This window comes from Salvia splendens, chromosome 2 (assembly GCF_004379255.2).
Source record: "Salvia splendens isolate huo1 chromosome 2, SspV2, whole genome shotgun sequence".
In the NCBI taxonomy this organism is placed as follows: Eukaryota; Viridiplantae; Streptophyta; class Magnoliopsida; order Lamiales; family Lamiaceae; genus Salvia; species Salvia splendens.
In genome coordinates, this window is record NC_056033.1 from 563,655 (window position 1) to 576,311 (window position 12,657).

Here is a 12,657-nt window from a genome sequence, read left to right on the forward strand (position 1 = left end):
ATCCTAAAAGACATATGCAATATTTAGGTATTATGTGAGATTTTGTATTCCTAAAATTCCTAGATAAAATAGATGATGTAAAATGGACCACATTGTACAGTAGAGTAGGGTACTTTGTACCTTATATTTGTCTGTGGATATATAGCAAGCTTGCCATGGTAAGTAGGATAAGAATGGTACCATGTAATGCCAAACGCACTCTTCGTCCATTATTAATTGTCCCATTTGGAATCAGCATGAATTTTAACAAAATGGGTGAAAACAATTAATTGTATATTAGGGAGATTTACTAAATGTGAACAATTGGATATCCTGAAAGGCGTGAAACACTTTCAGATCAAATCAATTCGGTGGTTCTACCAATATTTGATCGGATACAATTCAGGTTTGTAGAAGATTCGTATGTTAATTTTTCGATAATGTTTTGAACCAGAAAATGATCAATAAGAAGATGCTGAAAATGAATCGTCACGTCTCTTCGTTTTCATAACTGTTTTTAACAGTTTTTGGCGGGTTTCGAAAATTGCAAATTAGTCCCTCAATTATCGGAAATTATATTTTCGGATGAATTTTCTGTACAAAAACTTTAATGGAAATAAACAATGGCGGGTTTCGACCCCAGCCAGGGGCTGCCGCCCCTTGGACCCCGCTACTCGGGGGCGCTGCCCCCGAACCCCTGTCTAATCATAATGAATTCAAAAAAGCGTGCACTCCACACTTCCAAACTTATATGATGTCTCATTATGATAATATTGATCAATCAAGTTAATCCAATTACACTAAAATAACCAACATTGTATACATTCACTTATATTTAGTACTTTGTACTGCTATTAATTTATAAAGAAATCTAAATAAAATGAATTAGTGAAAGGTAGAACTTAGTTTACAAAACACGGTTAAAGTCAAATATGACATGTAAGAGTATAGACATCTCAAAATTGAAAAACGAAATATTTAATGACGAATAGATGGAATAGTATTTCTGATACTACATTTTTCATTTTCACATCTTACAAGAATTTTGTACTCCCTCCGTTCCATAGTAATGGAAGCATTTCTTTTCGGCACGAAGATTAAGAAAATTGTATTAGGTGAGTTAAGTAAAGGGATAATAAAGTGGAAAATAAAAAAGGTAGAGAGATAAAGAGAGAATAGAGTAAGAGAGAGTAAAGTAGGTGTGGAGAAATGTGTTAAAGTAGGTGTGGAGAAATGTGTTGATCTTTACTAAAAAGGGAAATGACTCTATTACTATGGAACATACCAAAATGACAAAATGACTCTATTACTATGGAACGGAGGGAGTATTATAGTAGTATTTTTCAATAAAAATTAAGCGTATGTTGTTTTTCTCAAACGTTTGTCCAAGAAATAGATTAATATTCCTGCACATCCCAAAACAGAAAACAAAAATATACAGATTCAGTTGGAATCTATCCATAATTTCTATATTCAAACAATCAAAAAAGAGTTTACCTCTTCAAAGAAAGGCTTTATCTGGGATTGTTGGTTTTTTACTACAACAAGAACTGCAACGAGAAAACAAGGCCTTTCTAACTCGAAACTGCAGCAAAACGAAAACAAGAAGTCGATAACCAACCGCCATGAGAACCAGTATCAGCAAATTCTCCCACTTGGAGTTGCTGTCAGCCGATACATCGTATACGTTCTGGAGGGCCTGATAACCTGATAACGACCTCACCTGCCCGACCGCGAACGACGCCCCACTGTACTCGTTCTCCAACAACCCCTGAAAACAGCATTGTACGACTTGCACTGTTTTAGTGTTTTCAGACCAAGAAAATCTGAGTCCCAACTTAGAAGCTTACCTGGATAGAGTAAGTGTGGAAAGCAACGTATGATGTAGGATACATCCATACTAGCCTTGGCAACGCACTCCGTACCCTAAAGAGTCCGGCTGAAAGGATCATTACTATCTGAAAGATGAACATTCGTGTTAGTAAAGATAGGCAGAAGAGACGTTCCACTGGAATAAAAAAGGTATGCAACAACTTACGTGTATATTCACCAATATTATGATGCTCCAGAATGTGTTTCGACAGATTGAAGCAACGAATAACACCAGTCCCTCGTTAACTATAACGCACATGAAGAAGTTCAGGGAAAAGTACATCAACAAGCTGAAATCGTCCCTCAGCCCGACTAGGAAATAGAAGACCAAACTCGATGAGATGGAGAGGAGAAACAAGAACGGGATACTTGAGAGTAACTGTCCGACTAGAAAGGCCAATGTCCCAGAGTGCTGGTTTGCCTCTTCACAGATGAATATCTGTGTGATAAGGAGGTCAGGACGTCTTATTTCGAGTGATAGCCTAGATAGATAAAAAATAATCTAGGCTAAACCACCACATGCTTTGAACCTTATTTCTGAGTAATCCTTCAAATAGTCAATCGTATAAAATGTCAATCGAATCTATCACTCTATGTACTTTGATTACCTTGATGTCTTTGAGCTGTGCAGGGACACCAGCTATGCTCAGAAGCGATGTAAATGATACGAATAGAAATATAGCTCCAACTCTAGTCTGCAATTAAAAAGAAGCAGCAAAGGGAGTGTTAATAAGTACTATGTCGAACATCATATCACACCCATTTTCAATTAGGATGCAACAACTTGAACTATTTACCGGAATATTAAAACTTACCACGACTGAAGATAATGAGTGCCCCAGACCGGAGAATACCGTACCAATACAGAGCGCCAGAAACATGTATATAATTAGACGAAGCCAATAATACTTCCACTCCCTCGACATAATCAACAAAGATCTCCAAGTCAATATTGCAATTTTGGTGCAACAACTTGCCCTGCCTTTGCTTCTGAGAAGCGGACCTTCCTGCAGATGTAGCAAAACACGAATTAGGAGTGTAACTAATGCTAAGATCAGATTAACTATTTGCGCCCTGAGATCACTAGACGAACACAAATTACATGTGAACTTTGTCCAAGTAACACTATAAGTTTGCTTGTACGGTCTGTCCATCTACTAATAATATTTAGAATAATGACATGAACCTATAAGGTAATATTTCATTAATGACGGGGCAAAAAATTCAGCAATGTGCTTAAAATGGAACAGCACAAAAGGGCAAAAATATTCGAGTCTAATGTGAGTCCTTATGTTCTTGTTAATAATGGCTCCACCTTGTCAGTGAGCTCCAAAATCATAGTCTCGACAGCAGCAGCATCTGCGGATGATCTATATGTTGCTTCAAGAGTGCGAATTGCCACAGCAGTGTCCATATTAACTGATGAAAGCTCCCCATGGTCGTCCTGTTATAACAACATACCTTATTAAAAATACACCATGTAGAGCACATTAGTCTTAAAAGACTTTAAAAATTGATCTTTAATCAACTTTATATAACTGTAGGCATAAGAAGACAGAAAAATTTAACAATACGGTGTAATGCCAGTAACAAGTCAACTGCTAACGTCACCTTAATCACCTGATAACACATTTGATTAGAGATTTTATCAAGCATAAGATCAGTCGTGCAGTGAAAAGCAGAGGAAGAATACCTGCCAGTTTTTGCACATTGCAATAATCCTATCAAAATCTGTATTTATGGCTCTCAGAAAGTGATCGGAAGGACTTTGCATGATCGGGCAAGGAAATCCAGCATTTGAGAAATGCTACAGAAACAAGAAAAGGAGTAATTATTCCGAATCTGGTGCTAAAATGGACTCATAATAAAAAACTTGATAACACTAAAAGAAAGCCACCAAAATATTCGCTTTAGTAAAATCTGCCAGAAAACAGATTGCTTAGTAACATCCTTATTTGTAGGGTAACATATTCAGTTCTACTTTATTTACAATATGTACATTAACTGTAATTATTTATATTATAAATATATAGGGTACAGATCCAGTAAGAATTGGATTTTATGTAAGAAATGAGAATGTTAAAATCCATGAATAAAAGATGAACAAATAAATACAAAAAATTTCCCTCCAAATGAAATTCGAACTCGGGTGTCATATTCCCTCTCTCTCTATATATATAAATTCAGATTTATTACCTGCAAACAAGCAAGTGTTTCCCCAAAGAACAATGTGTTTCCATTAGAGAGAAGACAAATCCTATCGAAAAGGCCAAACACTTCCGTACTGCTCTGGTAAATAGTGAATATTAGAGTACATCCCGTGCTTGCAAGCTTCTTCAGGGTAACCATCATTAAAAGTGCTGATACGCTGAACAGGGAAAGGCATACATTAGTAGTTGAAAGCCAAGCAGGCATCTTCAATAGTCAAACAAAGACAGGGATGTTGCAAATAAGGATAGGTCATAGGGCTCCTTATGGACACATCAAATTCACGGATAATAGTACACTCTTTTCGTGTATAAAAATTGGACAGAACCTGTCGAGATGATACAGGGGCTCATCAATAAATAAGATATGCGGTCTCATGACAAGCTCCCTGGCGATTGTCACTCGTCTTCTCTCACCACTGCAAAGACCCTTCATATAACAGTGCCCACCTATGAGCTTATTTGCATAATCCCCCAATGACATGGCATGGATGGCATCCTCCACTGCACTCCTCTTCTTACAAAGGAAGCCGGGAAGCTGGAGCAATGCTGAGTAGTAAAGGTACTCTCGTACAGTCAATGATCCAATAAGTGTGCTTTCTCTTTCCACAAATCCCTAATGCAAATCAACAAAATTCAAAATCAACCTTCAAAATAAATGAAAGTAGAATGGGACCAACGGGGTTTAGGCAATTACTTTGACTTTATCACCAAGAGTTGCTATACACTAATCACTATTAATATCAAACGTTTTTTTTTTATTATTCACTTATATAATTATTTGTTTCCAGTCAATAAGATGATCTTGAAGACTTGAACCATAAACTTCCCTATATAAGATGAAAAGGGCCCAAGAAACCAAATTGCGAGACATCATGGTTTGAACAAAACTTACATATGCACCATATGGCATGTGTGATTTTACGCCATTGATAAATACCTCGCCATACATTCTTGCGGAATCAGGCAGTCTCCCTGAATCACATTACAGGAAAAAGAGGAAAGCCACATTTATTCATCAACATAACTAGTTGGTATGATCCTTGCAGCGAGGATAAACAAGTGAAATGGCATCAAACACACAAACCTGCAAGAGCTCTTAAGAGCGTCGACTTGCCCGATTTTGCAGGACCCATGATCACTGTCATTGTTCCCGGGAATGCATACCCATTTGAGCTCTTAACGATCTTGTCGGAGTACTTTCTTTTACCCTTTATAGTGACTGTTAAATCCTTCCACGCGATTGAGGCCCCTGCAGTCTTTCGTGCAACATTAGCACCTTCAGGCAGAGGGGGTGATGGAAGTGAGCCACTATTGATCTTTGAGAGGGAAGGGGAGACAGGAGCAGTAGCAGCATTAATTGAGTCAGCTCCTCCTTCGTCCACTTTCACTTCAATATCCGTATCCTCCCAGTCGGGCGAGTCCTCAAATGAAATCGGCTGTCTAAATGCACCCGGTTTTCTCAAGTAGAAGAAATTGCTCGAAGGCACTCTACTTGCTGGGCTACTAGCTGAAGACGACGAGGACCTATAGTTATCTGATTGAGATTGTATTTCTTCCATCTCTCCAAATCCTAAGGTACTTTTAAAGTTCCTTGCTTGTGACTCACAAGCCCAAAACTCAACACATTGCCGTTACCTTCAAGAATCAAACCCTCCAAAAAACCAATCTTCAGCCTTTCAGCCCAACATCGAGTGACCCTTAGCTAAGCTTAGTCTGCCTTATCATGTGATCAGAGCCAATAGTTGCATTAGATGAAACACTGTTGCAAGCAACCATTTGTATAGCATTAAAAATTTCAGCTATGACATGAAAAGCATTAACATATAGGAGTAAAAAACAGTTCAACTTAAGGAACAATTTTAAAACTTGAGAGCCGGAATAGTTCTTGTATCTATAATATTGCAGAAATAGTGGCACATTAACAAAGCTAAGACCTTTTTTTCTAATTAAATTAACCTCGTTAAACCATCACCTTTACCAAAATCAGAGCTTGGCACCAGGTAACAAACTATGATGCAAGAAAAAGATTAAACCCACAAAAATAATAAGCAACAGATACCTCAAATGCTCTTTAGGAGAAGAAACCCTGCAATTGCAGCAAATCTGCGTAGAGAGAGATAGCGAAATGAAGTGAAATACACAAAGGTTGGATCTGGGTTCTGGGTTTTTCATTTGAGTAAGAACTACAGTGAGGCAATTATAATGGAGACAAAAAAACGAAAAGAAAAAAAAAGTCGAGCAAAAAGAGACAAGAAGCAGAGAGAGAAAAAGTGACCCACATACAAAATCTTAATTAGATGCTATTTTTAATAATGGAATTGGAAATTTGAAATAAAAATATTACTTATTAAAGATTGAAATATTAATGAATCTTTTTGACCCTCTTTTATTCCGGGCATCACGCCTCTTGTTATCTTCCACTTAAGGCTTATTAAGCTTATGTTTTGTTTTGATTCATCCTAGCTAAAGTTTTTTGTTTTTGACACAGCATAAAAGTTTGTCTACCAATTGGAATCATGAACTATTGCCACTTTTTGAAAATTTTAGATGTACAAGAATTCTAGTAAGCATTATTGCTATTTCAGCTAAATTATGTCTGAAAACAACAAAAATCCAACAAACGTAGCAGGTTTTCAAGAGCTACTTTTAGTTGTCAATATCATAGTCAACTTGATTATATATCTATAAAGTGTAACAATAATTATAATTATCAAATATTTAAAGATTAAGTACAAAATAAAATTATATAAATGTTACTTTCAAATCATTTAATTCTTACGGGTATTATGCATTATAAACCTTTCCTAATACATATTAATTATATTTCCGAGCTATTGTTTTATTTATTTTTTTGTTTTTCTCATTAAATGAGTATTAATTTTTATGCTTAACATTAGAGAGTTATAAAATGAACTAAATTAGTTTTTTCACCTTAGTTGGGTTAAAAATTATTCATCTAATTAATTGAATTCAATTATATATTCAATTTTATTTATATTTGAAGAAGTGATTATAGATAGTTATTATAATCGAATAATCGGCAATAACGTGTGAAGTAATAATGTGTTGTAAATTAGTAATGTGCTCCTTTTTTTCGTAGTAGTTTTTCACTTTTGCTTATTATTGGGGCCTGAATCAGATGCATGTCAGTAATTGTGTAGCTGAAGACTGGAAAATAGTGGAATTAAGAGGCAAATAAATAAGGATATTTGGTCACTACTCAATGCAATTAAACTCACAAAAAAGGGGAAGCAAAATTATGAGAAACATTTGTTTTTAATTGTTTACAAGATTTCCTACTGTGGGTATCTATGAATGGGGCATGCAGTCAGAATGCCAGCACACAACGAGGATAAATTCTTCTCTCAGGGTATATTATTATATATATGTATGTATGCATCTTTTTTTAGCGGTGGTGAAGTTTTTATTTTATTCTTTAGTTTTTTAATATGGTACGCTCATAATCTCCACCTAGATGAAGCAAACGTGCCCTCAAAAATATATGAAACACAGCAGCAGCATATACTAATATATTTTTTTTGTGCGAATAAATGTTACTTACTACTCCTCCATCCATCTCTGAAAAATAAATTTTTTTGGTAAAGTAGAGATGAAGAAACAAAAAAGTAGTAAGCTCAAGAAAGAAAAAAAATAGTGAGAATGGTATCAGTGGACTGTGGAGTTCACTTTCTAAAATACAAATAGTTGAATTTTTTTTATTTTTAAGGGGACGATCTAGAATAGAAATAGTTTCCATTTTTAAGGGACATAGTTTAATATTTCTATTGTATGTAATCGCAATAAATTACATTAGACCCTTAAGTGTTTAACTAAAATGGCATATTGACAATCAAATCTGGGATTTTGATTGCCGAGATTAAAACGTACAAGGAATCTAACAAGTGTATTTTCGGTAACGAAAATTAAACACTCTCTCATTCGTATAAGGTACGAATCCATTACATAAGTATATATTAAAATGAATACACATAATTCGTTTTGAACAATATACAAATCCGTTTTATATAAAATATAGATTCATGTTGATTAGTACTACTATTCAAATCAACAATAGTAAAGATACATGACATGCGTATTAGCAGAGAAGGTGAGAATGCTGGTGGCAAAGAAAAAAGTTGGTAATAATTTGTAGGTGGGTTATGGTCATCCCTCCCTCTCTTATATTGGTAATAAATTTATTATATACGAGAAGTTTGGTGGATTTTGTGGACAAGGAGGGCACCTTTTTTCTGTTTTCTCTTTGTTTCTCATCCCAGATTCACTAAAATTCTATTTATACTATACATCTATCTTCTTTTATCAATATTTGCAAAATGGATCGACCACATGCATTCCTTACACAAAAAATTAAATTGAAGTTCAAATTTAGCTAAGCATATAGTATATAGTTGGTAAATGGTAGGAATATCCTCTCGCTTGTATATATTTCAATCAGGATTAAACCAAAGTGATAAATCTTTATTCCAACTAATTAATCTTACTATACTTTACAACTAGCTACACAATGAAATAAAATTAAGATCATCAAGCTAGAGGGTGTCATTTGTTGAAGGCTAAATATTTAGATTTTTCAGCTTCTTTTTCCCAGTTACAAGTGGATTTATTCGGGCCCACCATTTACTTGCAAAGTAGGCCCGTTTAGTAGATTTCAATTTTAGGCCCCTTTAAGGCCCAATTGATATTCGGATGGTATGGTAACTTCCAAATATTTTGAGTTTATATATTTTGACATATAAAATCAATATATATACATCGAATTCTTCAAAATTGATGCCACCTATTTTTCCTCAAATCAAGAACTCATAGTCTTAAATGTTGTACGTAAAATTCAGCTGTTCAATTCAACCTACATATATCTATATACAAGATGCGTGGCAGTGGCATCATATCAAAGACAAGAGCTTTCTGCTTTGTATAAACAAAATAAATTAATGTAAATACTAAATCTGATGTGTTCAGGAGTTGACCATGCCCGACATGAGATCTAAGATGACCATATTACAAGTTAAAAAATCTTAAAATTTCCAAAAGCAAATTAAACCCATGTGCAGCTGATATATAGATTGACAATATTTTGCCTTAAGAAAAATTTAGTCGTACAAAACACGTCATAAGTACGGATGTAAATTGAAAGGTTATCATCATAGTAGTTAGTCAGATAATGTTAATGGCTTTGTATATTCTATATATTTTGCCTTAAAATTTATATTTTGCCTAAAAAAGTGACAAATAAATTAATATGCATAACAAGATGTGAAAAGGTCAAATTTGATCTATTTATGTGCAATATGGACAACGTATAATTTTAACTTCAACCATTTTCATCTTGTCCACCACAATATTTACGTTTTGAGAATTAGTACGTATACAACACATCTTAATATGGGATCTAAATGGTTCGAAATTAATATGTCTACATATGATACTACTGTGTAATATGGCACTGGGAAAAAAGTAAGGGGAACTAAAATTAGTCAAGAATTTAAGAGAAATAATAATTGCAAAATTTAGTGATTTGTCAATGGATGAAAATGGCCACTTGATCGAGCTCAAGTGTTTGAACTTTGAACCTCACTTCGCACTTCGAATAATTGATTAAAGGAAACATAAGTTGTAACCTTGTTGCATCTGTATGTTTATACGACCTTCGAATTGTTAATTCGATATATATTTGTTAGTCTATTTATATGATCCAAGGGTTTTATTTTTTGTAAGAATTGAACTGGCTGCTGGTCAAATTTGATGAAATAGAGAGGAAACTTCGCCAATATTTGTGGATCAAGGCAAATTTAATTGAAGAGTTGACTACACAAGTACTGTCAAGTACTACTATTAAGTTAGGCACTATTCCTCTAGTAAATGTCATTATTATTATTAATAAATCGGTTATTATTTTATACTTATTCATTACTTCCTCCAGCCCTAAAATTAGGAACTTATAAAACGGCACGAGTTTTAATACAAAATTGAGAAAGTAAGAGAGAGAAAAAGTAAAGTGTGTTAGTGAAAGATTTGTCGCACCTCATTAAAGAGAAAGAAATTTCCTTAAATCGAAAGTTTCTAATATTAGGGGACAGACAAAAAAGAAAAAAAGCTTTTTATTTTTAGGAGAGGGAGGGAATAGTTATTATTATTATTTTTTAAATGAAATACTAAAACTAATTTTGGCTTGAATCAAATGCTGGGACCCTATAATGGCCGTATGATCTCAGATTCTCAGTTGCAGAATTGTGATTATCACTAAATCGATTGATATACACTGAAAATGCTTAAATTCATGAATTCCATAAATTAGAAATAAATACTACATAAAATTGATCATGAGCAGTCAGATTAATCATCTATTTTTCTATATCGAATAATTTTTGTTTTTTTTTGTGTGTTTAAGTAGTAGAAGTATGTGTATATGCATGTAGGGATGTCAATGTAGTCCGCAATCCGTGGGCTGGCCCAAATAGCCCGCTAAATTTATAGGGTTAGGGCTGGAAATTTCTATCCCTATAAAATTAAAACCCGATTAGCCCACACTCGATTAACCCGCGACCCGTTAGGGCCAGACCCGAAAACCCGATGGGCTGGCCCAAAAACCCGATAAAATTTCTATTATTCTATTTTTTACTCCTAATTCGACACTTCATTGATTAATTTTATAATATAGATAACTAAAAAAACTTTCAATTTTATATTAAATATACAAATTATATATTGAATTTTTATTAATATAATAATTGATAAATAAATTAAAAACTTCTAATTCACTTTTAAAATATTTAAATTTCTAAAACCTGCATTAAAATTTCACGAAATATCTCAAATATTAGTATTTGATCATGTTTATGATTGAGTTTGACCATATATCTCAAATTTATCATAATTAAATATTTTACATTTTATGAATATAAATAATTTTCATCATTATTTATTGAACTGATCGCATGTTAATCTTATCGGTGGCAACCCGATTAACCCGTTGGGCTAGCCCGAAACCCGAGCTTTTAGGGTTAGGGTTGAACGTTTACAACCCAAAAGAATTCACAACCCGATTAGCCCGCACCCGATTGACCCGCAACCTGAGTAGGGCCGGCCAGATTGACATCCCTATATGCATGGATGAGCGTACTGCATATTCTGCCCTGCGACGGCGTATTATAGAATGAGAAATCACGATAATTACGAATAAAGTCAAAGCTTCTGACGTGGAGATTAGAGAGATGCATGTGCAGTTGTGCACCTAATTTCATTGACGTATTTATATTATATGAATATTGCATCTAGGCGCATAAAATATGGCATAAGTACGGGTGTGAAATGAAAGGTTATCACATTTCGTGGTCACATAAGCTGATATCTTATTAGGCGTAACATGTTTGTTTTATCTGATTAAATTTGAGTGCCACTTGCTATTACACACACACACATAATTCTTTAATCTTGCATCAAACATAGCATGATGCGAGTGGGAACCTATGAACTAATCCTCATGATAAACTTAGTACATTTACATACATAGGCGCTTAGAAATTGAAATACATACAATTAAATCTATATAATGATAGTAGTTGGTTGGAAACCTTGACAATTACTATTATTATTATTATTATGTGATCTTCGATCGATATATTACCATGCTACATTTGCTATTCTTGTATAGTTCTACATTGGATCGTAACAGTAAAAGAAACTCGACATAAATTGAAGCGGAAGAATCAATCGAATTTTTATATTGCGAAATTTTAGTTGACTTATACTCCCTCCGTCCCCTAATAGGAGTCGTGTTTGACCGGGCACGAGTTTTAAGAAATGTAAAGAAAATTTGGTTGAAAAAGTTAATGGAATGTGAGACCCACTTTTTTATATTGATTTTATAATAAAATGTGAGTGGAGTGAGTTAGTGGAATGTGGGACCTATTACCATTTATGGTAAAAATGAAGAGTGACTTTTAATGGGGGACGGCCCAAAAAGAAAATTAGCGACTCTTATTCGGGGACGGAGGGAGTAATCGATATTTTACTTATCTTAGCTGGCTATAGTTGAACAATTGATAGGCAGCTTTTTATTTTGATTAATTAATATACTCCGACTTCTTAGTTCTTATCACTCCATAAATATATGTGTGTAGGATAGCTAGATTAATAAATATATAGTCGAAATGAGAATATAATAGAAAACCAACCACATTTAGTTGTCTAATTTTATGCTATTATTTGTGAAATCAACCATTTATTTGTCTATGGAGTAATCAAACAATTTTTTGACAAAGCTGCTAAGTGTTAGGTTGCAGTGTTTATTCGCCAGACCAGAAAAAATACATCAACGAATGTTACAATAAATTTATTAACTAATTAAAAGATTATTTAATTTATGAGTCCTAATATGGAATGACCAACCTAATAGCCATATACTTATAACAAGTAGTAACAAATAAGTACATACAGTAATTAGAAGTAACTAATTAACGACTGTCAATTAAAACTAAGACTAAAGTCTCAAAATGATCCTTAACATATTGAGTTTTTTTTTTATTTTGATCCAAAACATTATCTTTTGAATTATTCGGTCCCTCACATTTGAAAT

At 33.9% G+C, this 12,657-nt stretch overlaps 1 protein-coding gene across 2 annotated transcripts; it reads right to left on the minus strand.

The window, feature by feature from the left end:
- Nucleotides 1-1,303: 1,303 nt before the first annotated feature.
- LOC121781468 (ABC transporter G family member 3-like) lies at nucleotides 1,304-6,324 on the minus strand. Of its 2 annotated transcripts, XM_042179211.1 has the most exons (13): nucleotides 6,121-6,324; nucleotides 5,146-5,820; nucleotides 4,954-5,033; nucleotides 4,388-4,674; nucleotides 4,048-4,219; nucleotides 3,545-3,658; nucleotides 3,167-3,295; nucleotides 2,667-2,858; nucleotides 2,460-2,546; nucleotides 2,018-2,290; nucleotides 1,830-1,937; nucleotides 1,477-1,750; nucleotides 1,304-1,385 (listed from the first exon to the last, which is right to left on the minus strand). In XM_042179211.1, the coding sequence occupies exons 2-12, from the start codon at nucleotides 5,618-5,620 to the stop codon at nucleotides 1,481-1,483; spliced, it is 2,187 nt and encodes a 728-aa protein (XP_042035145.1). In that variant the 5' UTR covers nucleotides 5,621-5,820; nucleotides 6,121-6,324; the 3' UTR covers nucleotides 1,304-1,385; nucleotides 1,477-1,480. The 2 variants fall into 2 exon arrangements, with proteins under 2 accessions (XP_042035145.1, XP_042035141.1); XM_042179207.1 differs by lacking the exon at nucleotides 1,304-1,385 and having other exon boundaries at nucleotides 1,393-1,750.
- Between the last annotated feature and the right edge of the window lie 6,333 nt (nucleotides 6,325-12,657).